At 43.0% G+C, this 24,088-nt stretch overlaps 4 protein-coding genes across 12 annotated transcripts in view; all 4 read left to right on the top strand.

Annotated features, from left to right (window-relative positions):
* Positions 1-10,029, top strand: part of LOC106609424 (zinc finger protein 135) — a 28,051-nt gene extending 18,022 nt beyond the window's left edge. For 2 of the 5 annotated variants that reach the window (XM_045722101.1, XM_045722100.1), the window contains 3 exons: positions 4,867-4,977; positions 7,434-7,554; positions 7,838-10,029. In XM_045722101.1, the coding sequence (XP_045578057.1) occupies positions 4,867-4,977; positions 7,434-7,554; positions 7,838-9,576 (1,971 nt within the window). In that variant the 3' untranslated portion in view covers positions 9,577-10,029. Of the gene's footprint in view, positions 1-4,130; positions 4,186-4,681; positions 4,778-4,866; positions 4,978-7,433; positions 7,555-7,837 lie in introns of those variants that run through there. The other 3 variants (XM_045722103.1, XM_045722104.1, XM_045722102.1) reach the window with 3 other exon arrangements.
* Positions 979-3,246, top strand: LOC106609428 (gastrula zinc finger protein XlCGF7.1-like). Its single transcript, XM_014208244.2, has 2 exons — positions 979-1,336; positions 1,497-3,246. The coding sequence occupies exon 2, from the start codon at positions 1,788-1,790 to the stop codon at positions 2,643-2,645; it is 858 nt and encodes a 285-aa protein (XP_014063719.2). The 5' UTR covers positions 979-1,336; positions 1,497-1,787; the 3' UTR covers positions 2,646-3,246.
* A 324-nt stretch (positions 10,030-10,353) lies between the features above and the next one.
* Positions 10,354-16,931, top strand: LOC106609421 (zinc finger protein 184-like). 3 transcript variants are annotated; one of them, XM_045722106.1, is made up of 7 exons: positions 10,354-10,502; positions 10,741-10,943; positions 11,039-11,119; positions 11,616-11,711; positions 11,799-11,909; positions 14,361-14,481; positions 14,766-16,931. In XM_045722106.1, exons 1-7 carry the CDS (start codon positions 10,466-10,468, stop codon positions 16,502-16,504), a joined length of 2,388 nt encoding a protein of 795 aa, XP_045578062.1. In that variant the 5' UTR covers positions 10,354-10,465; the 3' UTR covers positions 16,505-16,931. The 3 variants fall into 3 exon arrangements, with proteins under 3 accessions (XP_045578062.1, XP_045578064.1, XP_045578063.1); XM_045722108.1 differs by having other exon boundaries at positions 14,361-14,472; XM_045722107.1 differs by having other exon boundaries at positions 11,619-11,711.
* A 165-nt stretch (positions 16,932-17,096) lies between these two features.
* LOC106609423 (zinc finger protein 2 homolog) lies at positions 17,097-21,845 on the top strand. 3 transcript variants are annotated; one of them, XM_014208238.2, is made up of 7 exons: positions 17,097-17,403; positions 17,674-17,876; positions 17,967-18,047; positions 18,455-18,550; positions 18,640-18,750; positions 18,921-19,041; positions 19,274-21,845. In XM_014208238.2, exons 1-7 carry the CDS (start codon positions 17,367-17,369, stop codon positions 20,965-20,967), a joined length of 2,343 nt encoding a protein of 780 aa, XP_014063713.2. In that variant the 5' UTR covers positions 17,097-17,366; the 3' UTR covers positions 20,968-21,845. The 3 variants fall into 3 exon arrangements, with proteins under 3 accessions (XP_014063713.2, XP_014063714.2, XP_014063717.2); XM_014208239.2 differs by having other exon boundaries at positions 18,921-19,032; XM_014208242.2 differs by having other exon boundaries at positions 17,203-17,403; positions 17,784-17,876.
* The last annotated feature ends 2,243 nt before the right edge of the window (positions 21,846-24,088 follow it).

A 24,088-nucleotide genomic window follows, 5' to 3' on the forward strand; every position in this document is an offset into this window, starting at 1 on the left:
GAACTGGTAAATGACAAGTATATAACTAGCAGTTCACTGTCATACCTACATTTTGTCATTATTAGATAACAATTTAAGTCAACACATGCCATATTATTGTCTTTACCTCACATGCTAAGCCACCTCCCTTTTGCTGATCTTTGGTTCTTCCTCTCCTTCTCAGATAGCATCTATGATCAGTGCTGCCCCCTCTGACCTGGAGGAATGTGGACAGTCTGTGTCTGACCCTGAGCACCTGAAGATTCTCCTCCAGCACCAGAAATTGTTAAATAAAACCCAGTTCAACAAAAATGGTAGGCTTGAAAACAGTCCATAGGAAGCTTTGGAGACTCTACTTCAATCATTATCTGTTATCCTCCCTGTGTATGTACAGTAGATTTATAAACAGCTAAACAATGAACATTACAAGTTTTATTTTTGACATATATAATTAAATGTACAATGTGTAGAAATCGCTCAGCCATTACCTGGTTGGTAAAATTCTATAGTGTTCGCCGAGTTTCAGTTAGTGTCAAAACAAGCAATTTAGAGAATTTCTGTACAATATAAACCACTGTGAAATATAATTTCAATAATCCTAAATATCATATTTTTAGCTGTATGAATTTAGTTTACAAAACCTTAAATAAAAAGATGCAAAAGCTAAACTTAAGGACGGAAGGCATAGAAATAGCACGCATAGAACCGATATACCACCTTTCAGACTTGCTTACAATGAGAAAGACAGATCTATAACTCACATTTCTATGTACATTTGGTTGGGTCGCGCACAAAGCTACATAAGGGACCTTTCAGTTCATTATGAACTATTTTCTGATTTTTTAAACAGGAATATATATAAAAAGCCTAGTATTTTTAATTTGCAGAATATCCTTAAATGTAATGTACTTAAATCTTTTTCATATTTTATTTTTTCTCAGTACCTCTCACTTCTATCTGTGGGTGACTGTGTGCTGTCCTCGCTGTCCTTCCGCCTCACCTGTGGAATGCCTTCAATGGAGCCAGATTTTGACGAGCCATCAGAATCATTACAAGCCGCTCTAAGTGTCATGAACCCTGCCTCCTTCAGTAACTTGGAGGATTTGGGAATGACGTCAGATGACTCGCCCCATGCTGGAGAAGATAGTACTGTGGAGCGAGAAGAGGGTGCCAGGGATAATGGAAGTGGGGGCGAAAAATGCAGTGTGTGACAGTGAAGAAGACAATGCACTGTCAGAGAGCGCATCTAGTCCTCAAGGTGTTAGCGGACTAGTAGGAGGGTCACCATCAAAAGGGGCACGAACAGCAAGGAGTATGCTGCCAACAGAGACACACCAACCGCTTGTATCACTGATGAGTAAGTAGTTCCTTCACCAAATCCTCTCCTTCACACATTGGGAACCAACCGGGTAACCCACCAGTCAAAGTAGCGAGTTTCCACCAGTGGGTCTCCCACATTGCAAGTAACTCTATCTCGCTCCCTTCCTTGCCACCCCTTCCACAAATCAATGATGTAGACAAGGAGATCCGGTCAGGTGACACGTCTTGGAAGCAGTGTGGAAATTGGGGGTCAGGAAACAGAAGCCAATCTCTTTGAGAAGGCTGTTATCCGAAGGAGACGGCCGCCCAAGCCACAAAGAATAACGGCACCCTCGAAGAGGAACATCCCTGAGGCAACCATCATTTGCCAAGAGTGTGGGAAGAGTTTTATCTATCCATCTCAGCTGGAAAATCACCTCCGCATTCACACAGGAGAGAAACCTTTCAAGTGCTCTGAGTGTGGCAGGGCCTTCAGGTCCTTAGGATACATGACCACTCATGTGAAAAATCACTCTGAAGCGCGGCCATTTAAGTGTGATGAGTGTGACAAGGGCTTTCGGAAAAAGGCTGACCTGAAGAAGCATCAGCTCATCCACATGGGTGCGAAACCACACAAATGCACCATCTGCGGAAAAGGCTTCAGCCAAGCATTCTATTGCAGAATACACATCCAGTCTCATGCAAGTGAAAATAACTTTCCCTGCACTCATTGTCAGAAGAGATTCCCAACCCAATACAAGCTTTCTGTCCACGAGCGCTGGCACACCACGGAGCGCCCGTTCATCTGTGAGCAGTGTGGGATGCACTTCTTTCATCCCAGTGGGCTGAAGAGGCACATGGGCTATCACATTGGGAACCGCCCGTTCCTGTGTGCCCAGTGTGGAAAGACTTTTGTTTATGAGTTTGACCTGAAGAAACACCAAAGGGACCATGGCCCCAAGCCCAAGATCCCATGCCCTGTCTGCCAGAAGGTGTTTGGCAGCAACGGACTCATTAAGGCCCACATGTTTACGCACACCTCTGTAAAACCTTACAGATGTGACATATGCGACAAGACCTTTAAACAGAGCAGCAGCTTGAGCAGTCACAAACGTCTGCACACGGGTGAACGCCCTTACCACTGCGACATGTGTGGGAAGACGTACAAGCTGAATCAGCACCTGAAGGAGCACATAATTATCCACCACACGGCGGAGGGGCACCCCTGTGACCAGTGTGGAAAGGTCTTCAAGTTACCACGTCTTCTGAAGGCACATGAGCGGTTGCACTCAGGAGAGCGATCTGAGCAGACAAGGAAATACAGTCACACCAGCCGTCGCAGGAGACATTCCTCCAAAATGAGTTGATTTTCTGCACAGTGGCTGCCTTCCACACACACAATGACTGGAATGCTAGTTTTATTGTTCTGACACAAGTTTAACTTTGTCAAAAAATCCAATGCCATTGGCTGTAATCATGTCCTCATTTTCTTTTTGTGAACTTGACCATTTTGGACTATAATCCAGGATTCCCTCGACTGAACATTGACAAATGGTAGAATGTCTGGCTTAATTCATACAGAAAAAAACATGTCCTGTTAGATAACAATTAATGATTGTGTCATTAAAACATATTTGTTTGTGATGCTTTTTTTTTTGGATAGGTTATTGAAATTCCAATGACATAAGTGGTACATTGACAGCTACTCATTAATTTCTCTTTTTGAGAGTAGTCAATGGTTGCTGGAAGCCTTTACAAAAAATATGCACAACATTTGGTGTGGATAAAGGCAAATAAAGTCACAATTATGTACCACTACTCATTGTTTGTCTGTTTTAGTTGAAAACATTCACAGCAAGGGAAACCTAGTATTTGCTAGAATGGTCCTGTGCGATTACTTTTTATATTACATTTAAAGTGTTTTAAGCCACAAAAGTTAATTAATAAAGATTCATACTTATCCAGATATATATGATGAAATTCATGTTTTTACCTAAAATGAAATTTTAAGAGAAGAGAGACGGATTCAGTAGCAGCTCTTATTCCAGCACGATAGGTGGCAGTAATGGTGTTATGCTGCCAATCTTATTGTTAATAGTCTGGTCAAAACTCTGTTCTGGTTTTGGTTCCGTTTCCCGTTGTCGCCAATTTCACAACAAAAAAAATCGTCAGTGACTTGATGATAGCTATCAAGCATGCTAGTTACCTTTACTGTTAGATTTCTGCCTGTCGTACATATTTAGGAACATTCCGGCATGGACAAACGAGTTAAGAAGAGTACAGCCAGTACGGGTAGGTTACATTATACGACACTTGCTAGCCATGTATTAGCAATCTAACCAATTTTACAAACGTGAACCTGGTACAGACCCGATTTGTATCTTCAATGGATAGCTTAGTGTAAAACTAATGTCTATTTCGGCATTACGTTTGCTAGCCAGTTAGCCATGTTGCTGGAGGTATTTGTTGCTATAGAACCTAGAGGATGAAGCCACACACCCTAACATGTTGTTCTATCGTCTTGCTATAGCTCCCCCACTTCCATTTTCTTCTTTGCGACTATTGGTTTCTCCCCTGCGGCTGATGTATTCATTTGTATGGCATGTGGTGAATCAACGCAATGTGATGCACTATGGGAAGGTCGAGGAGTTTGTAACTGTGGTGACTGAAGCTGTTCCAAAGTTGCTGAGTTACAAACAGAGGGCTCAACTCATCCTGGGCCTGAGAGCAAGGGTGAGTGACATGATATGTGGTCATGGGAGGGGTGGTTTTGACACATTGTGTATTAGAAAAATCATGTACAATTTTTCTATGTCCCATTATTTTAGATGATCTTGGAGTTGTTCCAAGGACCCACCCAACCTTCAGGACATCCAACGTCTCCTGGAAAAGATGAACATCTTGGGGGTAAGAATATTTCTTTCTCCTGTGTGACAGTGTGGAAATTCCGCCCCATACCAGTGAACAACTCACACCTGTAACACAACATATTCAAGAATGACTGTCAATATCATTAACCCAGAAAAACCAAGGCTGGAGCGACATACACTTAAAAGAGGGTGAAATATGCGCGGTACTCTGGTTTGAAAATAGCCTTTAGCTCTGCAGTGTACAGATCTGAGGGGACTGCATAAGTTTAAACAACACAAGTGTTAGCTCCCGCAAACCCACTGGAATGTGCTTTCTGCCATCTGTCTTGCTTTGCTGTCACTCATCTGATTCCTTAGATCAGCAAAGTGAAAGCACGGATGGGGTAAGAGATAAAAGTTGTTTTCAGGTTGGACTTATGACTTCTACAAACCCTGTCACCCCTACTCAATACCCCTCTTTTTAGTAACACATGTAATTCTGATGACCGAAGTGGCTGTACTTTGTATCAAATGATTCCCAATTTGTGTTACAGCAGCAAGATGAAGAAGTGGAGGAGTCGCAGGCTAACTTTGTGGCGCTGGTCCAAACCCTGCTTAAAAACCCTTACGAGAGGAAGCACTTCTTCCAGGTTCGGCACGCTTTCTCCCTTTCCTCTCACACTGTCCACTTTGTCATTTCAAAGACACTGACTTAAACTTTTTCTTTCCTTCCCTGTAGGAGGAGTTCCATACACAGTATGGCTCCAAGTATGACACAGCACTGCAGGCCCTTGTGGGAGGCTTGGTCCTCAGACTGGAACGACTGCTATCTGTGCCAGATCTCTCCCAGGTAATGAACTGTTACACAACAAGTCTATAACTAACAATTCACCAATCATATCTCATGTTGACATTGTTAGACAACTATATGCACTACCGTTCAAAAGTTTGGGGTCACTTAGAAATGTCCTTGTTTTCCATGAAAACATACATGAAATTAGTTGCAAAATGAATAGGAAATATAGTCAAGATGTTGACAAGGTTATAAATAAGGATTTTTTTATTGAAATAATAATTGTGTCCTTCAAACTTTGCTTTCGTCAAAGAATCCTCCATTTGCAGCAATTACAGCCTTGCAGACCTTTGGCATTCCAGTTGTCAATTTGTTGAGCTAATCTGAAGAGATTTCACCCTATGCTTCCTGAAGCACCTCCCACAAGTTGGATTGGCTTGATGCGTACCGTAATTTCCGGACTATTGAGCGCACCTGAATATAAGCCGCACCCACTGAATTTAAAAAAAATAATAATCTTGAACATAAATAAGCCGCACATGTCTATAAGCCGCAGGTGCCTACCGGTACATTGAAACAAATGAACTTTACACAGGCTTTAACGAAACACGGCTTGTAACAAAAATAAATAGGCTTTAACGAAACACGGCTTGTAACAAAAAATTAGCAGTAAGCTTTGTCTTTTTGCACTGAGTCAATTCCTCACTCTGCTGTTTCCAACGTCTTATCATCGACTCATTAAGACCAAGCTCCCATGCAGCAGCTCTATTTCCTTTTCTAACAGCCAGATCAATCGCCTTCAACTTAAAAGCTGCATCATATGCATTTCTCCGTGTCTTTGCCATGATGAGGGTGACAAAATGACTACCGTAATCAAAATGATGGGAAGTTTGAGAGCGCTCGATTTAATCTAAACAGTAAACAAAAAAGTTGTTTGACCTTAACCCGTTCGGCAATTTCATTGGTCTAATGAAAGCTTCATGCCGCCAAAAAACTGAGCACGTCACAGAATGTGTTTTTTTGGCAGAAAAAAAAAAATTGAAAGCGGGAAAAATCCATATATTAGCCGCGTCATTGTTTAAGCTGCGAGGTTCAAAGCCTGGGAAAAAAAGTTGCGGCTTATAGTCCGGAATTTACGGTACTTCTTACGTACCATACGGTCAAACTGCTCCCAAAACAGCTCACTAGGGTTGAGATCCGGTGACTGTGCTGGCCACTCCATTAAAGACAGACTACCAGCTGACTGCTTCTTCCCTAAATAGTTCTTGCATAATTTGCAGCTGTGCTTTGGGTCATTGTCCTGTTGTAGGAGGAAATTGGCTCCAATTAAGCCACAGGGTATGGCATGGCGCTGCAAAATGGAGTGATAGCCTTCCTTCTTCAAGATTGCTTTTACCCTGTACAAATCTCCCACTTTACCACCACCAAAGCACCCCCAGACCATCACATTTCCTCCACCATGCTTGACAGATGGCGTCCAGCATCTTTTCATTTTTTCCTCGTCTCGCGAATGTTCTTCTTTGTGAACGGAACACCTCAAACTTAGATTTGTCTGACCATAACACTTTTTTCCAATCTTCCTCTGTCCAGTGTCTGTGTTCTTTTGCCCATCTTAATCTTTTATTTTTATTGGCCAGTCTGAGATATGTCTTTTTCTTTGCAACTCTGCCTAGAAGGCCAGCATCCCTGAGTCGCCTCTTCACTGTTGACGTTGAGACTGGTGTTTTGCGGGTACTATTTAATGAAGCTGCCAGTTGAGGCCTTGTGAGGCGTCTGTTTCTCAAACTAGACACTCCAATGTACTTGTCCTCTTGCTCAGTTGTGCACCAGGGCCTCCCACTCCTCTTTCTATTCTGGTTAGGGCCAGTTTGCGCTGTTCTGTGAAGGGAGTAGTACACAGCGTTGTACGAGATCTTCAGTTTCTTGGCAATTTCTCGCATGGAATAGCCTTCAGTTCTCAGAACAAGAATAGACTGACGAGTTTCAGAAGAAAGTTCTTTGTTTCTGGCCATTTTGAGCCTGTAATCGAACCCACAAATTCTGACGCTCCAGATACACAACTAGTCTAAAGAAGGCCTGTTTTATTGCTTCTTTAATCAGAACCACAGTTTTCAGCTGTGCTAACATAATTGCAAAAGGGTTTTCTAATGATCAATTAGCCTTTTAAAATTATTAGGTAACACAACGTGCCATTGGAACACAGGAGTGATGGTTGCTGATAAGGGGCCTCTATACACCTATTTATATATTCAGTTTCCAGCTTCCAGCTATATCAGTTTCCAGCTAAAATAGTAATTTACAACATTAACCATGAATACACTGTATTTCTGATCAATTTGATGTAATTGTAATGGACAACAAATGTGCTTTTCTTTCAAAAACAAGGACATTTCTAAGTGACCCCAAACTTTTGAACAGTAGTGTACGTGTCAACACATGACATAATATTGTTTATCCTGCGCACTCTAAAAAAACCCTGGTTGCTGATCTTAGCTTCTACCTCTTCTTCTCAGATAGCGTCTATTATCAGTGCTGCCCCCTCTGACCTGGTGGAGTGTGGACAGTCTGTGTCTGACCCTGAGCACCTGAAGATTCTCCTCCAGCACCAGAACCTGCTAAATAAGAGTCAGTTTGGTAGGCTTTACTTTAATCATATCTTCTCCTTCCTGTTAATGTTAAGTAGAATTGTCAACAGCTGAACAAAGTACAATGAAGTTTTCCCTTTTTGCCAAACTGCCATGGTTCACTCTCTTGATAACTTTGAACCAGCTGTATTTACAGGAATTTGAATTACTTTGAAATGGTATTAATCTAAACATGCCCAATACTTTCAAATTCAAACAATCAGAATGTGGTGTAATATAAAATATTAATCGAATTGTCTTTTTTTTTTTCTGTATTTGTCCCTTTTTCTCAGTACCTGTCACGTCCTCTGTAGGGGACTGTGTGCTGTCCTCGCTGTCTTTCCGCTTAACCTGTGGAATGCAGTCCATGCAGACAGATTTTGACGAGCCAGCGGAATCATTAGAAGCCGGTCTAAGCATCATGAGCCCTGCCTCCTTCAGGGACTTGGAGGATCTGGGAATGATATCAGATGAATCGGACCACGCTGGAGCAGTAACTACTGTGGAGAGAGAAGAGCAGAATGCCAGAGATAATGGTTGTGGGACAAAAAATTCAGTACTCCACAGTGAAGAAGACAATGCACTGTCAAAGAACTACGTTGTCTCACCTACTCCTCAAAGTGTAAGCAGGCCAGTGGGAGGGGCACCAACAGTAGAGAGCATGCTGCCGACAGAGACAGACAAAGAGCATGTAACACTGATGAATACTTTCATCACCGAAGCCTCTCCTTCACATATTGTCATCCCTGAAACGGTCACCAATGGGAACCAGCCAGATAACCAGCCGGTCGAGCTAGCGAGTGTCCACCAGTGGGTCTCCCACATTGCAAGTAACACTATCTCGCTCCCTTTCTTGCCACCCCTTCCACAAAATGATGAAGACAAGGAGATCCGGTCAGGTGACACGTGTCTTGGAAGCAGTGTGGAAATTGGGGGTCAGGAAACAGAAGCCAATCTCTTTGAGAAGGCTGTTATCCGAAGGAGACGGCCGCCCAAGCCACAAAGAATAACGGCACCCTCGAAGAGGAACATCCCTGAGGCAACCATCATTTGCCAGGAGTGTGGGAAGAGTTTTATCTATCCGTCTCAGCTGGAAAATCACCTCCGCATTCACACAGGAGAGAAACCTTTCAAGTGCTCTGAGTGTGGCAGGGCCTTCAGGTCCTTAGGATACATGACCACTCATGTGAAAAATCACTCTGAAGCGCGGCCATTTAAGTGTGATGAGTGTGACAAGGGCTTTCGGAAAAAGGCTGACCTGAAGAAGCATCAGCTCATCCACATGGGTGCGAAACCACACAAATGCACCATCTGCGGAAAAGGCTTCAGCCAAGCATTCTATTGCAGAATACACATCCAGTCTCATGCAAGTGAAAATAACTTTCTCTGCACTCATTGTCCGAAGAGATTCCCAACCCAATACAAGCTTTCTGTCCATGAGCGCTGGCACACCACGGAGCGCCCGTTCATCTGTGAGCAGTGTGGGATGCGCTTCTTTCATCCCAGTGGGCTGAAGAGGCACATGGGCTATCACATTGGGAACCGCCCGTTCCTGTGTGCCCAGTGTGGAAAGACTTTTGTTTATGAGTTTGACCTGAAGAAACACCAAAGGGACCATGGCCCCAAGCCCAAGATCCCATGCCCTGTCTGCCAGAAGGTGTTTGGCAGCAACGGACTCATTAAGGCTCACATGTTTACGCACACCTCTGTAAAACCTTACAGATGTGACATATGCGACAAGACCTTTAAACAGAGCAGCAGCTTGAGCAGTCACAAACGTCTGCACACGGGTGAACGCCCTTACCACTGCGACATGTGTGGGAAGACGTACAAGCTGAATCAGCACCTGAAGGAGCACATAATTATCCACCACACGGCGGAGGGGCACCCCTGTGACCAGTGTGGAAAGGTCTTCAAGTTACCACGTCTTCTGAAGGCACATGAGCGGTTGCACTCAGGAGAGCGATCTGAGCAGACAAGGAAATACAGTCACACCAGCCGTCGCAGGAGACATTCCTCCAAAATGAGTTGATTTTCTGCACAGTGGCTGCCTTCCACACACACAATGACTGGAATGCTAGTTTTATTGTTCTGACACAAGTTTAACTTTGTCAAAAAATCCAATGCCATTGGCTGTAATCATGTCCTCATTTTCTTTTTGTGAACTTGACCATTTTGGACTATAATCCAGGATTCCCTCGACTGAACATTGACAAATGGTAGAATGTCTGGCTTAATTCATACAGAAAAAAACATATGTCCTGTTAGATAACAATTAATGATTGTGTCATTAAAACATATTTGTTTGTGATGCTTTTTTTTTTGGATAGGTTATTGAAATTCCAATGACATAAGTGGTACATTGACAGCTACTCATTAATTTCTCTTTTTGAGAGTAGTCAATGGTTGCTGGAAGCCTTTACAAAAAATATGCACAACATTTGGTGTGGATAAAGGCAAATAAAGTCACAATTATGTACCACTACTCATTGTTTGTCTGTTTTAGTTGAAAACATTCACAGCAAGGGAAACCTAGTATTTGCTAGAATGGTCCTGTGCGATTACTTTTTATATTACATTTAAAGCGTTTTAAGCCACAAAAGTTAATTAATAAAGATTCATACTTATCCAGATATATATGATGAAATTCATGTTTTTACCTAAAATGAAATTTTAAGAGAAGAGAGACGGATTCAGTAGCAGCTCTTATTCCAGCACGATAGGTGGCAGTAATGGTGTTATGCTGCCAATCTTATTGTTAATAGTCTGGTCAAAACTCTGTTCTGGTTTTGGTTCCGTTTCCCGTTGTCGCCAATTTCACAACAAAAAAATCGTCAGTGACTTGATGATAGCTATCAAGCATGCTAGTTACCTTTACTGTTAGATTTCTGCCTGTCGTACATATTTAGGAACATTCCGGCATGGACAAACGAGTTAAGAAGAGTACAGCCAGTACGGGTAGGTTACATTATACGACACTTGCTAGCCATGTATTAGCAATCTAACCAATTTTACAAACGTGAACCTGGTACAGACCCGATTTGTATCTTCAATGGATAGCTTAGTGTAAAACTAATGTCTATTTCGGCATTACGTTTGCTAGCCAGTTAGCCATGTTGCTGGAGGTATTTGTTGCTATAGAACCTAGAGGATGAAGCCACACACCCTAACATGTTGTTCTATCGTCTTGCTATAGCTCCCCCACTTCCATTTTCTTCTTTGCGACTATTGGTTTCTCCCCTGCGGCTGATGTATTCATTTGTATGGCATGTGGTGAATCAACGCAATGTGATGCACTATGGGAAGGTCGAGGAGTTTGTAACTGTGGTGACTGAAGCTGTTCCAAAGTTGCTGAGTTACAAACAGAGGGCTCAACTCATCCTGGGCCTGAGAGCAAGGGTGAGTGACATGATATGTGGTCATGGGAGGGGTGGTTTTGACACATTGTGTATTAGAAAAATCATGTACAATTTTTCTATGTCCCATTATTTTAGATGATCTTGGAGTTGTTCCGCAAGGACCCACCCAACCTTCAGGACATCCAACGTCTCCTGGAAAAGATGAACATCTTGGGGGTAAGAATATTTCTTTCTCCTGTGTGACAGTGTGGAAATTCCGCCCCATACCAGTGAACAACTCACACCTGTAACACAACATATTCAAGAATGACTGTCAATATCATTAACCCAGAAAAACCAAGGCTGGAGCGACATACACTTAAAAGAGGGTGAAATATGCGCGGTACTCTGGTTTGAAAATAGCCTTTAGCTCTGCAGTGTACAGATCTGAGGGGACTGCATAAGTTTAAACAACACAAGTGTTAGCTCCCGCAAACCCACTGGAATGTGCTTTCTGCCATCTGTCTTGCTTTGCTGTCACTCATCTGATTCCTTAGATCAGCAAAGTGAAAGCACGGATGGGGTAAGAGATAAAAGTTGTTTTCAGGTTGGACTTATGACTTCTACAAACCCTGTCACCCCTACTCAATACCCCTCTTTTTAGTAACACATGTAATTCTGATGACCGAAGTGGCTGTACTTTGTATCAAATGATTCCCAATTTGTGTTACAGCAGCAAGATGAAGAAGTGGAGGAGTCGCAGGCTAACTTTGTGGCGCTGGTCCAAACCCTGCTTAAAAACCCTTACGAGAGGAAGCACTTCTTCCAGGTTCGGCACGCTTTCTCCCTTTCCTCTCACACTGTCCACTGTCATTTCAAAGACACTGACTTAAACGTTTTCTTTCCTTGCCTGTAGGAGGAGTTCCATACACAGTATGGCTCCAAGTATGACACAGCACTGCAGGCCCTTGTGGGAGGCTTGGTCCTCAGACTGGAACGACTGCTATCTGTGCCAGATCTCTCCCAGGTAATGAACTGTTACACAACAAGTCTATAACTAACAATTCACCAATCATATCTCATGTTGACATTGTTAGACAACTATATGCACTACCGTTCAAAAGTTTGGGGTCACTTAGAAATGTCCTTGTTTTCCATGAAAACATACATGAAATTAGTTGCAAAATGAATAGGAAATATAGTCAAGATGTTGACAAGGTTATAAATAAGGATTTTTTTATTGAAATAATAATTGTGTCCTTCAAACTTTGCTTTCGTCAAAGAATCCTCCATTTGCAGCAATTACAGCCTTGCAGACCTTTGGCATTCCAGTTGTCAGTTTGTTGAGGTAATTTGAAGAGATTTCACCCTATGCTTCCTGAAGCACCTCCCACAAGTTGGATTGGCTTGATGCGTACCGTAATTTCCGGACTATTGAGCGCACCTGAATATAAGCCGCACCCACTGAATTTTAATTTTTTTTATCTTGAACATAAATAAGCCGCACATGTCTATAAGCCGCAGGTGCCTACCGGTACATTGAAACAAATGAACTTTACACAGGCTTTAACGAAACACGGCTTGTAACAAAAATAAATAGGCTTTAACGAAACACGGCTTGTAACAAAAAATTAGCAGTAAGCTTTGTCTTTTTGCACTGAGTCAATTCCTCACTCTGCTGTTTCCAACGTCTTATCATCGACTCATTAAGACCAAGCTCCCATGCAGCAGCTCTATTTCCTTTTCTAACAGCCAGATCAATCGCCTTCAACTTAAAAGCTGCATCATATGCATTTCTCCGTGTCTTTGCCATGATGAGGGTGACAAAATGACTACCGTAATCAAAATGATGGGAAGTTTGAGAGCGCTCGATTTAATCTAAACAGTAAACAAAAAAGTTGTTTGACCTTAACCCGTTCGGCAATTTCATTGGTCTAATGAAAGCTTCATGCCGCCAAAAAACTGAGCACGTCACAGAATGTGTTTTTTGGCAAAAAAAAAATTGAAAGCGGGAAAAATCCATATATTAGCCGCGTCATTGTTTAAGCTGCGAGGTTCAAAGCCTGGGAAAAAAAGTTGCGGCTTATAGTCCGGAATTTACGGTACTTCTTACGTACCATACGGTCAAACTGCTCCCAAAACAGCTCACTAGGGTTGAGATCCGGTGACTGTGCTGGCCACTCCATTAAAGACAGACTACCAGCTGACTGCTTCTTCCCTAAATAGTTCTTGCATAATTTGCAGCTGTGCTTTGGGTCATTGTCCTGTTGTAGGAGGAAATTGGCTCCAATTAAGCCACAGGGTATGGCATGGCGCTGCAAAATGGAGTGATAGCCTTCCTTCTTCAAGATTGCTTTTACCCTGTACAAATCTCCCACTTTACCACCACCAAAGCACCCCCAGACCATCACATTTCCTCCACCATGCTTGACAGATGGCGTCCAGCATCTTTTCATTTTTTCCTCGTCTCGCGAATGTTCTTCTTTGTGAACGGAACACCTCAAACTTAGATTTGTCTGACCATAACACTTTTTTCCAATCTTCCTCTGTCCAGTGTCTGTGTTCTTTTGCCCATCTTAATCTTTTATTTTTATTGGCCAGTCTGAGATATGTCTTTTTCTTTGCAACTCTGCCTAGAAGGCCAGCATCCCTGAGTCGCCTCTTCACTGTTGACGTTGAGACTGGTGTTTTGCGGGTACTATTTAATGAAGCTGCCAGTTGAGGCCTTGTGAGGCGTCTGTTTCTCAAACTAGACACTCCAATGTACTTGTCCTCTTGCTCAGTTGTGCACCAGGGCCTCCCACTCCTCTTTCTATTCTGGTTAGGGCCAGTTTGCGCTGTTCTGTGAAGGGAGTAGTACACAGCGTTGTACGAGATCTTCAGTTTCTTGGCAATTTCTCGCATGGAATAGCCTTCAGTTCTCAGAACAAGAATAGACTGACGAGTTTCAGAAGAAAGTTCTTTGTTTCTGGCCATTTTGAGCCTGTAATCGAACCCACAAATTCTGACGCTCCAGATACACAACTAGTCTAAAGAAGGCCTGTTTTATTGCTTCTTTAATCAGAACCACAGTTTTCAGCTGTGCTAACATAATTGCAAAAGGGTTTTCTAATGATCAATTAGCCTTTTAAAATTATTAGGTAACACAACGTGCCATTGGAACACAGGAGTGATGGTTGCTGATAAGGGGCCTCTATACACCTATTTATATATTCAGTTTCCAGCTTCCAGCTATATCAGTTTCCAGCTAAAATAGTAATTTACAACATTAACCATGAATACACTGTATTTCTGATCAATTTGATGTAATTGTAATGGACAACAAATGTGCTTTTCTTTCAAAAACAAGGACATTTCTAAGTGACCCCAAACTTTTGAACAGTAGTGTACGTGTCAACACATGACATAATATTGTTTATCCTGCGCACTCTAAAAAAAACCCTGGTTGCTGATCTTAGCTTCTACCTCTTCTTCTCAGATAGCGTCTATTATCAGTGCTGCCCCCTCTGACCTGGTGGAGTGTGGACAGTCTGTGTCTGACCCTGAGCACCTGAAGATTCTCCTCCAGCACCAGAACCTGCTAAATAAGAGTCAGTTTGGTAGGCTTTACTTTAATCATATCTTCTCCTTCCTGTTAATGTTAAGTAGAATTGTCAACAGCTGAACAAAGTACAATGAAGTTTTCCCTTTTTGCCAAACTGCCATGGTTCACTCTCTTGATAACTTTGAACCAGCTGTATTTACAGGAATTTGAATTACTTTGAAATGGTATTAATCTAAACATGCCCAATACTTTCAAATTCAAACAATCAGAATGTGGTGTAATATAAAATATTAATCGAATTGTCTTTTTTTTTTTTCTGTATTTGTCCCTTTTTCTCAGTACCTGTCACGTCCTCTGTAGGGGACTGTGTGCTGTCCTCGCTGTCTTTCCGCTTAACCTGTGGAATGCAGTCCATGCAGACAGATTTTGACGAGCCAGCGGAATCATTAGAAGCCGGTCTAAGCATCATGAGCCCTGCCTCCTTCAGGGACTTGGAGGATCTGGGAATGATATCAGATGAATCGGACCACGCTGGAGCAGTAACTACTGTGGAGAGAGAAGAGCAGAATGCCAGAGATAATGGTTGTGGGACAAAAAATTCAGTACTCCACAGTGAAGAAGACAATGCACTGTCAAAGAACTACGTTGTCTCACCTACTCCTCAAAGTGTAAGCAGGCCAGTGGGAGGGGCACCAACAGTAGAGAGCATGCTGCCGACAGAGACAGACAAAGAGCATGTAACACTGATGAATACTTTCATCACCGAAGCCTCTCCTTCACATATTGTCATCCCTGAAACGGTCACCAATGGGAACCAGCCAGATAACCAGCCGGTCGAGCTAGCGAGTGTCCACCAGTGGGTCTCCCACATTGCAAGTAACACTATCTCGCTCCCTTTCTTGCCACCCCTTCCACAAAATGATGAAGACAAGGAGATCCGGTCAGGTGACACGTGTCTTGGAAGCAGTGTGGAAATTGGGGGTCAGGAAACAGAAGCCAATCTCTTTGAGAAGGCTGTTATCCGAAGGAGACGGCCGCCCAAGCCACAAAGAATAACGGCACCCTCGAAGAGGAACATCCCTGAGGCAACCATCATTTGCCAGGAGTGTGGGAAGAGTTTTATCTATCCGTCTCAGCTGGAAAATCACCTCCGCATTCACACAGGAGAGAAACCTTTCAAGTGCTCTGAGTGTGGCAGGGCCTTCAGGTCCTTAGGATACATGACCACTCATGTGAAAAATCACTCTGAAGCGCGGCCATTTAAGTGTGATGAGTGTGACAAGGGCTTTCGGAAAAAGGCTGACCTGAAGAAGCATCAGCTCATCCACATGGGTGCGAAACCACACAAATGCACCATCTGCGGAAAAGGCTTCAGCCAAGCATTCTATTGCAGAATACACATCCAGTCTCATGCAAGTGAAAATAACTTTCTCTGCACTCATTGTCCGAAGAGATTCCCAACCCAATACAAGCTTTCTGTCCATGAGCGCTGGCACACCACGGAGCGCCCGTTCATCTGTGAGCAGTGTGGGATGCGCTTCTTTCATCCCAGTGGGCTGAAGAGGCACATGGGCTATCACATTGGGAACCGCCCGTTCCTGTGTGCCCAGTGTGGAAAGACTTTTGTTTATGAGTTTGACCTGAAGAAACACCAAAGGGACCATGGCCCCAAGCCCAAGATCCCATGCCCTGTCTGCCAGAAGGTGTTTGGCAGCAACGGACTCATTAAGGCTCACATGTTTACGCACACCTCTGTAAAACCTTACAGATGTGACATATGCGACAAGACCTTTAAACAGAGCAGCAGCTTGAGCAGTCACAAACGTCTGCACACGGGTGAACGCCCTTACCACTGCGACATGTGTGGGAAGACGTACAAGCTGAATCAGCACCTGAAGGAGCACATAATTATCCACCACACGGCGGAGGGGCACCCCTGTGACCAGTGTGGAAAGGTCTTCAAGTTACCACGTCTTCTGAAGGCACATGAGCGGTTGCACTCAGGAGAGCGATCTGAGCAGACAAGGAAATACAGTCACACCAGCTGTCGCAAAAGAAATTCGTCCAAAAGGAGTTGATTTACTTCACTGGCAGCCTTCCACACACAATGACTGGAATGCTCGTTTTAATGTCCTGACAAGTTGCCAATAGCTGTAATAATATTTCAAATTTTTTGTTGTAGATTTTTAACCATTTTGGACCATAATTCAGGATTCCCTAAATAGACTGAACACTGAAAAATAGTATAATGTCTGGATTAATTTATGCAGCAATAAACATATCTCCTTTTAGATAACAATTAATGATTGTGTCATTAAAACATATTTGTTTGTGATGATTTTTATGGGATAGGTTGAAATTCCAATGACATAAGATGTAAATTGACAGCTACTCATTAATTTCTCTTTTTGAGAGTAGTCAATGATTGCCGGAAGCCTTTCCAAAAAATATCCACAACATTTGATGTTGGATAAAGGCAAATAAAGTCACAATTGTGTGCCACTACTCATTGTTTTGCTATTTTATTCACAGCAAAGGAAACCAAATGTATGCTAGAACGGTACTGTGTGATGACTTTTTATAATATTTAAAGCGTTCATTAAGCCACAAAATAAGGATTCATACTCAACCAAATATATACAGAAAAATTATGAAATTCGTGTTTTAACCTAAAATGTAATTTCAAAAAAAGAGAGCAGTAGGATTCAATTGCGGCTCTTATTCCAGCACGATAGGTGGCAGTAATGTTGTTATGCTGCCAATCTTATTGTTAATAGTCTGGTCAAAACTCTGTTCTGGTTATGGTTCCGTTTCCATCTGTTGTTGTCGCCATTTTCATAATTATATAAATAGTCAGTGAGTTGATGATAGCTATCTATCATGCTAGTTACCTTTACTGTTAGATTTCTGCCTATCGTACATATTTGGTAACATTCCGGCATGGACAAACGAGTCAAGAAGAGTACAGCCAGTACGGGTAGGTTACATTATACGACACTTGCTAGCCATGTATTAGCAATCTAACCAATTTTACAAATGTGAACCTGGTAACAGACCCAAGTCACTGCAGTGCAGAGCGCTAGCATCTTCCATGGGTAGCTAAGTGTAAAGCTAATGTTCGTTTCGGCTTGCCTTATACATTTAAGTTTGCTAGCCAGTTAGCCATGTTGCTGGAGGTATTTGTTGCTATAGAACCTAGAGGATGAAGCCACACACCCTAACATGTTGTTCTATCGTCTTGCTATAGCTCCCCCACTTCCATTTTCCTCTTTGCGACTATTGGTTTCTCCCCTGCGGCTGATGTATTCATTTGTATGGCATGTGGTGAATCAACGCAATCTGATGCACTATGGGAAGGTCGAGGAGTTTGTAACTGTGGTGACTGAAGCTGTTCCAAAGTTGCTGAGTTACAAACAGAGGGCTCAACTCATCCTGGGCCTGAGAGCAAGGGTGAGTGACATGATATGTGGTCATGGGAGGGGTGGTTTTGACACATTGTGTATTAGAAAAATCATGTACAATTTTGTCCCGTTATTTTAGATGATCTTGGAGTTGTTCCGCAAGGACCCACCCAACCTTCAGGACATCCAACGTCTCCTGGAAAAGATGAACATCTTGGGGGTAAGAATATGTATCTCTTGTGTGGCAGTGTGGAAATGCCGCCCTATACCGGCGCACAGACTCACAACACACCTGTAACACGGCATACAAAAACATTTCTGTCAATACCATTCTCGAAAGACTACTTAAAAGACAGTAACATTTGCACATTAGTCTGGTTTGAAAATAGCCTTTAGCTCTGTAGTGTACAAATCTGAGGGTACTGGATAAGTGTAAACGACATAAGTGTTAACACATTCCAGTGGGTTTGCGGGAGCTTTCTGCCATCCGTCTTGCTTTGCTGTCACTCATCTGATTCCTTAGATCTGCAAAGGGCAAACATGGATGGGGTAAGAGATAAAAAGTTGTTTTCAGGTTGGACTTATGACTTCTACAAACCCTGTCACCCCTACAAATCCTGATTACAGCAGCAAGATGCAGAAGTGGAGGAGTCGCAGGCTAACTTCGTGGCGCTGGTCCAAACCCTGCTGAAAAACCCTTACGAGAGGAAGCACTTCTTCCAGGTTCGGCACACTTTCTCCCTTTCCTCTCACACTGTCCACTTTGTCATTTCAAAGACACTGACTTAAACTTTTTCTTTCCTTCCCTGTAGGAGGAGTTCCATACACAGTATGGCTCCAAGTATGACACAGCACTGCAGGCCCTTGTGGGAGGCTTGGTCCTCAGACTGGAACGACTGCTATCTGTGCCAGATCTCTCCCAGGTAATGAACTGTTACACAACAAGTCTATAACTAACAATTCACCAATCATATCTCATGTTGACATTGTTAGACAACTGTATACGTGCCAACACATGCCGTAATGTTGTTTATCCTGCACATTGTAAGAAACCCCCTGGTTGCTAATCTTAGCTTCTACCTCTTCTTCTCAGATAGCGTCTATGATCAGTGCTGCCCCCTCTGACCTGGAGGAATGTGGACAGTCTGTGTCTGACCCTGAGCACCTGAAGATCCTCCTCCAGCACCAGAACCTGCTAAATAAGAGTCAGTTTGGTAGGCTTACTTTAATCATATCTTCTCCTTCCTGTTAATGTTAAGTAGAATTATCAACAGATAAACAAAGAACAATGTAGTTTTCCCCAAACTGTCATGGATCACTTTGAACTAGCTCTATTTACAGGAATGTGAAATAGTTTTTCAATGTTAATGTCAACATGCTCATTCCTAGGCTTTCACATTCAACCAATCAGAATGTCATTTTTCTATATTTGTCCCTTTCTCTCAGTACCTGTCACGTCTTCTGTGGGTGACTGTGTGCTGTCGTCGCTGTCCTTCCGCCTCGCCTGTGGAATGCCTTCAATGGAGCCAGATTTTGACGAGCCATCAGAATCATTACAAGCCGCTCTAAGTGTCATGAACCCTGCCTCCTTCAGTAACTTGGAGGATCTGGGAATGATGTCAGATGACTCTGACCATGCTGGAGAAGATAGTACTGTGGAGAGAGAAGAGGATGCAGTGCGTGGCGGTGAGGAAGAGAATGCACTGCCAGAGAGCGCCGTGGTCTGCTCTAGTCCTCAAGGTGTTAGCGGACTGGTGGGAGGGGCACCATCAAAAGGGGCACCAACAGTAAGGAGTATGCTGCAAACGATGAGACGGCAACAGCTTGTATCACTGATGAATACTTCCATCACTGAAGCCTCTCCTTCACAGATAGTCATTCCTGCCACGGATAACCAGCCGGTCGAGCTAACCAGTGTCGACCAGTGGGTCTCCCATATTGCCAGTTACACTTTATCGCTCCATTCCTTGCCACCCCTTCCACAAAACGATCATTTGGACAAGGAGATGGAGTCGGCCGACACAGGTCTCGGAAGCGGTGTGGTGATCGGGGGTCAGGAAACAGAGGTCGATCTCTTTGAAAGTTCCATTATCCAAAGGAAGAGGGTGCAAAAGCCACTACGAGTAGCGTGCTCGAAAAAGAGAAACCCTGCAACCAACTCCTGCCAAGAGTGTGGGAAGCGTTTTCTGTCTCGGGGACGGCTGGAGGATCACCTCCGCATACACACGGGAGAGAAACCTTTCAAGTGCACCGATTGTAGCAGGTTCTTCAGGACTTTGGCACTCCTGACCAACCATATGAAAATTCACTCTGACGTACGGCCCTTTAGCTGCGACGAGTGCGGCAAGTGCTTTCGGAGAAAGGTTGGCCTTCAGAATCACCATCGCGTCCACACGGATGCTAGACCATACAAATGCACCATATGTGGAAAGGGTTTCACGCAAGTACAGTACTGCAAAAGACACATGGATTGTCATACAAGTGAGAATACCTATTTCTGCACTCATTGTCCGAAGAGTTTCCCAACCCAATTCCAGCTGTCCGCCCACCAGCGCTGGCACACCATGGACCGCCCGTACGCCTGTGAGCAGTGTGGGTTGCGTTTCTTTATGCCAAGCTTGTTAAAGAGACACATGGGCTATCACATCGGGAACCGCCAGTTCCTGTGTGCCCAGTGCGGAAGGACCTTTGTCTATGAGTTTGACCTAAAGAGACACCAAAAAGACCATGACCCCAGTCCCAAACTCCCCTGCCCCGTCTGCCAGAAGATGTTTGGCAACAACAGCCTACTCCAGGCCCACATACGCAGGCACTCTTCAGACAAACCTTACAGATGCGACATATGCGACAAGACCTTTAAAGACAGCGGGGGTCTGCGCATACACAAGCGGGGGCTGCACTCTAACGAACGCCCTTACAGCTGCGACGAGTGTGGGAAGACCTACAAACTACACACGCACCTGAGGGAGCACAAGTTTAAACACACGGGGGAGGGCCACAGCTGTGGCCAGTGTGGAAAAGCCTTCAGGTACCTGCGTCTCCTGAAGGCGCACGAGCGGTCGCACTCCGAGCCATCTGAGCTCACGAGGCGAAACAGTCACACCAGCCGTCGCAGGAGACATTCCTCCAAAAGGAGTTGATTTTGTCACATCTGCACACCCTTCACTGTGGCTACAGTAATATACAACAGTATTCCATGTAATTAGCTGTACGGTCATTATGTAGTGCAGCCCAGGGTTCCTCTGTGTTGTCTTAGGAATGCTGCATTATCCCACCATTCCCCATTCTGTCATATCTCTGTGGTGCAGAGGGGCGACATGATGGGGGATGGTGAAATAATTGACTTGGAACGGAGAAGAGGGTCTCTGCTGTTCAGGACTGCTGCTCACTGAGTTTAGCTTCCTCCCTCTATGATCCTCCCTCCCTCTGATCAGACATACTGGGACTATACAGACCCTTATTACATGATACACAGCATATCAAGTACAGGGTCTAAAGTCGTTTCAAATCATGGAATGTCATACATGGCCTATTTTGCGAGGTACCAGCATTGCAGTCCTAACAGCCATGCATACAAGCCGGTTGTGCGTCTGAAGGCTCCCAGAAAATCTGTCGACCTGCAATTCATAAAGTGAATCTGTGGAACAATGTCCAGTGAGGTGTGTTAGGTAAACCAGTGAAACATCCTCCACTGTCAGGTACAGTATGCTCTCAAGAGAACGTGCTTTCAATCTGTTGACTTGGATCACGATTGGGGGTCAATTACTTTTTAATTCAGGATCTTCCTAATAGAAAATAATTTCAGTTACTCCAACCCTGATTTGGATAGTCTCATGGCTTCTCCCGCAGTATAATCACCAGAGTGATTCAGTATTTAATAGTCACATGTACAGGGTTGCAGGTGTAATTGCGGGATACAGTGAAAATCTTAGGATCCAAACTCCAACAGTGTAGTTCTTCAATTTGTGCTTCTTGTTCTATCGCAATGTTCTTGTTTCATTAAAAAGCTTATAGGCTACATTGATTTGTGTTGTTTATTTTGGACTTAGAGAAGTGTGTGTCTTTGAAGAAGTGTGTGCCACACATTTCCTGTTCTGCAACATTTATTTCCTGTAGCTGCCTTTTAAACCTTACATTTTTTTCCAGATGCAGCATTACCCTTCTTGGAGGCACATCAGAAATGTGTGAATGTGTTATGGCTATGCTGGAGATGTCATTGATAATTTTTTTTATGAATCATGACGTTTTATCAGGTGAATGTCAGTTTGCCTCATCAGTCTTTTGATATCAACAACATTTTGTGGTAAGCAATACACTAAGTTAATATTGTTTTAATAATAAAAGCTAACACGATTGCAACAGATGTCTTATTTTTCTGTGTGACATGTTGGATCACTCCAAATGATGAACTACTAACATCTGTTTTTGAATGCATTTCACACATTTCTCTGGCAAACAAAAGTCAACAAAACTACACTTGCAGTCAACAAAACTAAGAACCTGTGCACACACAAATGTGTTATTCTGGAAACTGTAAGCATCTACCTGTGAGGGAAATCTAATAGGCTAGGTCATACATTCTTTAGTTGTGCATGGCGAAAAAAAGCTACGGTACCCTACTGTTCTGCAATGCAGGTCCGACTGAATTCCAGCCGTCCTTGTGAAAATTTAACAGATTACATTTTGATCTTGTTGAATGTTGTTCTCCAACTCCCAATCCCACAGTCCATCTTTTTGTTTCATCTCATGTCATTCCTCATGCCTTGTGGTCCTAAGAGGACGAGCAGTGAGTCTGAGTCATTTATTTTGAAATCATAAAAAATATGAATTACTAATAAATAACGCACATGACTTAAATGGTTATAACAACTATGAATGCAATCGCATGCATTCCTCATACGAACGAAAGGTCCAGATTCAATTAAATCAACAGTAGGCTTAAGCCATGTTCGCTAAGAAACGCACAGCCTTTCTTTGCTTTTGTTTAGGCTGTGTCAGAGTTGGAAGAGCTGTCGTAGGTGAGCGGCTGCTCTCGTGGTCCTTGTCACTAAACCACACCTGCGCTTATCGCATCAATGTTAGACTTTTGTCATCAAGAAAGTGAAGGCTATATAAAAATGACACTCAAATTAATTATATTTTTAAATGATAGTGATTTTTATCAACTTAATCAAGGTGTATATTGTGCCCAACATCACACATTCCAGCTCTAAACCAGTGATTAAAGCCTGGTTTAGAGCTGTAACCTATTGTAAACTTGTTTTTTCTTCATTTGATTGTTTACTCTTACTGCTGACAAAACGGAAGTCCTCAAGACCAGGTTGAACTTCATTCCACAAAGGCACCTCAAACATGTACCAGACCATGTCCCAGTTCTAAAAAAACAACATATCAGTCTTGAAAATAGAGTATTGATTAAAAAGTAAATCAAAAACAGAATGGAAAAAAATATGTTTGTCATGTTAACTGTGGTTCATATCTCAGAGCTCCATCCTATAATAGTGTCAGTCTGGTGATCGACCACAGTTTGAACAGACAACTGTGTTTGATGGAGTCGTCATATCGCGCTGTGACCGTGTGATTAAGAAAGAAAAGCTCAGACAGAACTGGGTCAATCAGAGCCCACAATGGAGGGAGAGGACCCAAGATTGTTCAGAGCCACACAGACCATGAAGTGGTTCTCTGGCAGATACGTCATATGATCAACAATAGTACAGTTGGTGAATACTCTCTGTCTTCGTGTGGATGATCTTGTATGCAGTATTTACAATGATTGCATGTTTAATATCAAAATGGGTTTAAGCATGTGGGTAGTCAGCAATTATATGCTCACTGAAAACTATTTTCGGTGATATTGTAAGATGATCAAAAATGGAAACCAACTTGATGAGCAACACTTTTTTTTGTTGTTGCAAAAAACAACCTTCTTGTGCTCAAAGTGTATTCAGTTCATTCCTGAAATATCTGATATGCAGTTTAGTTACGTTTCATATTACATGTACTTTTGTTTTTAAGCATCTTTGAGATTGTGTATAATTAAAGGCACTATATAAAATTCGTATTATTATTATACTCACAAAACAATGTTTACTGAGTGAAACAAAAGTGTAACTGTTGTTCAGCAGTTATCAAGTTGTTTTGGGATTTTCATATAACCTGAAATCTGGATTTGATTGAACAAGTCCAGTCAACTCAGTCTTTCTTACACCATCTTTTCTAGATGTTCTTCAGAGGCGGCGTGGCTGCACTTACATCACGAAT

The sequence above is a fragment of the Salmo salar genome, chromosome ssa07 (assembly GCF_905237065.1).
Source record: "Salmo salar chromosome ssa07, Ssal_v3.1, whole genome shotgun sequence".
Taxonomy (NCBI): Eukaryota; Metazoa; Chordata; class Actinopteri; order Salmoniformes; family Salmonidae; genus Salmo; species Salmo salar.

Bases quoted from the DNA above. Each gene is read 5' to 3' on its own strand.
- LOC106609428 (XM_014208244.2), top strand. From the start codon at position 1,788: ATGACCACTCATGTGAAAAATCACTCTGAAGCGCGGCCATTTAAGTGT.
- LOC106609423 (XM_014208238.2), top strand. From the start codon at position 17,367: ATGGACAAACGAGTCAAGAAGAGTACAGCCAGTACGG. The intron at 18,048-18,454 runs GTAAGAATATGT...TCCTGATTACAG, and splicing joins AAAAGATGAACATCTTGGGG to CAGCAAGATGCAGAAGTGGA. The intron at 19,042-19,273 runs GTAGGCTTACTT...CCTTTCTCTCAG, and splicing joins GCTAAATAAGAGTCAGTTTG to TACCTGTCACGTCTTCTGTG.
- LOC106609421 (XM_045722106.1), top strand. From the start codon at position 10,466: ATGGACAAACGAGTTAAGAAGAGTACAGCCAGTACGG. The intron at 10,944-11,038 runs GTGAGTGACATG...CCATTATTTTAG, and splicing joins TCCTGGGCCTGAGAGCAAGG to ATGATCTTGGAGTTGTTCCG. The intron at 11,910-14,360 runs GTAATGAACTGT...TCTTCTTCTCAG, and splicing joins CTGTGCCAGATCTCTCCCAG to ATAGCGTCTATTATCAGTGC.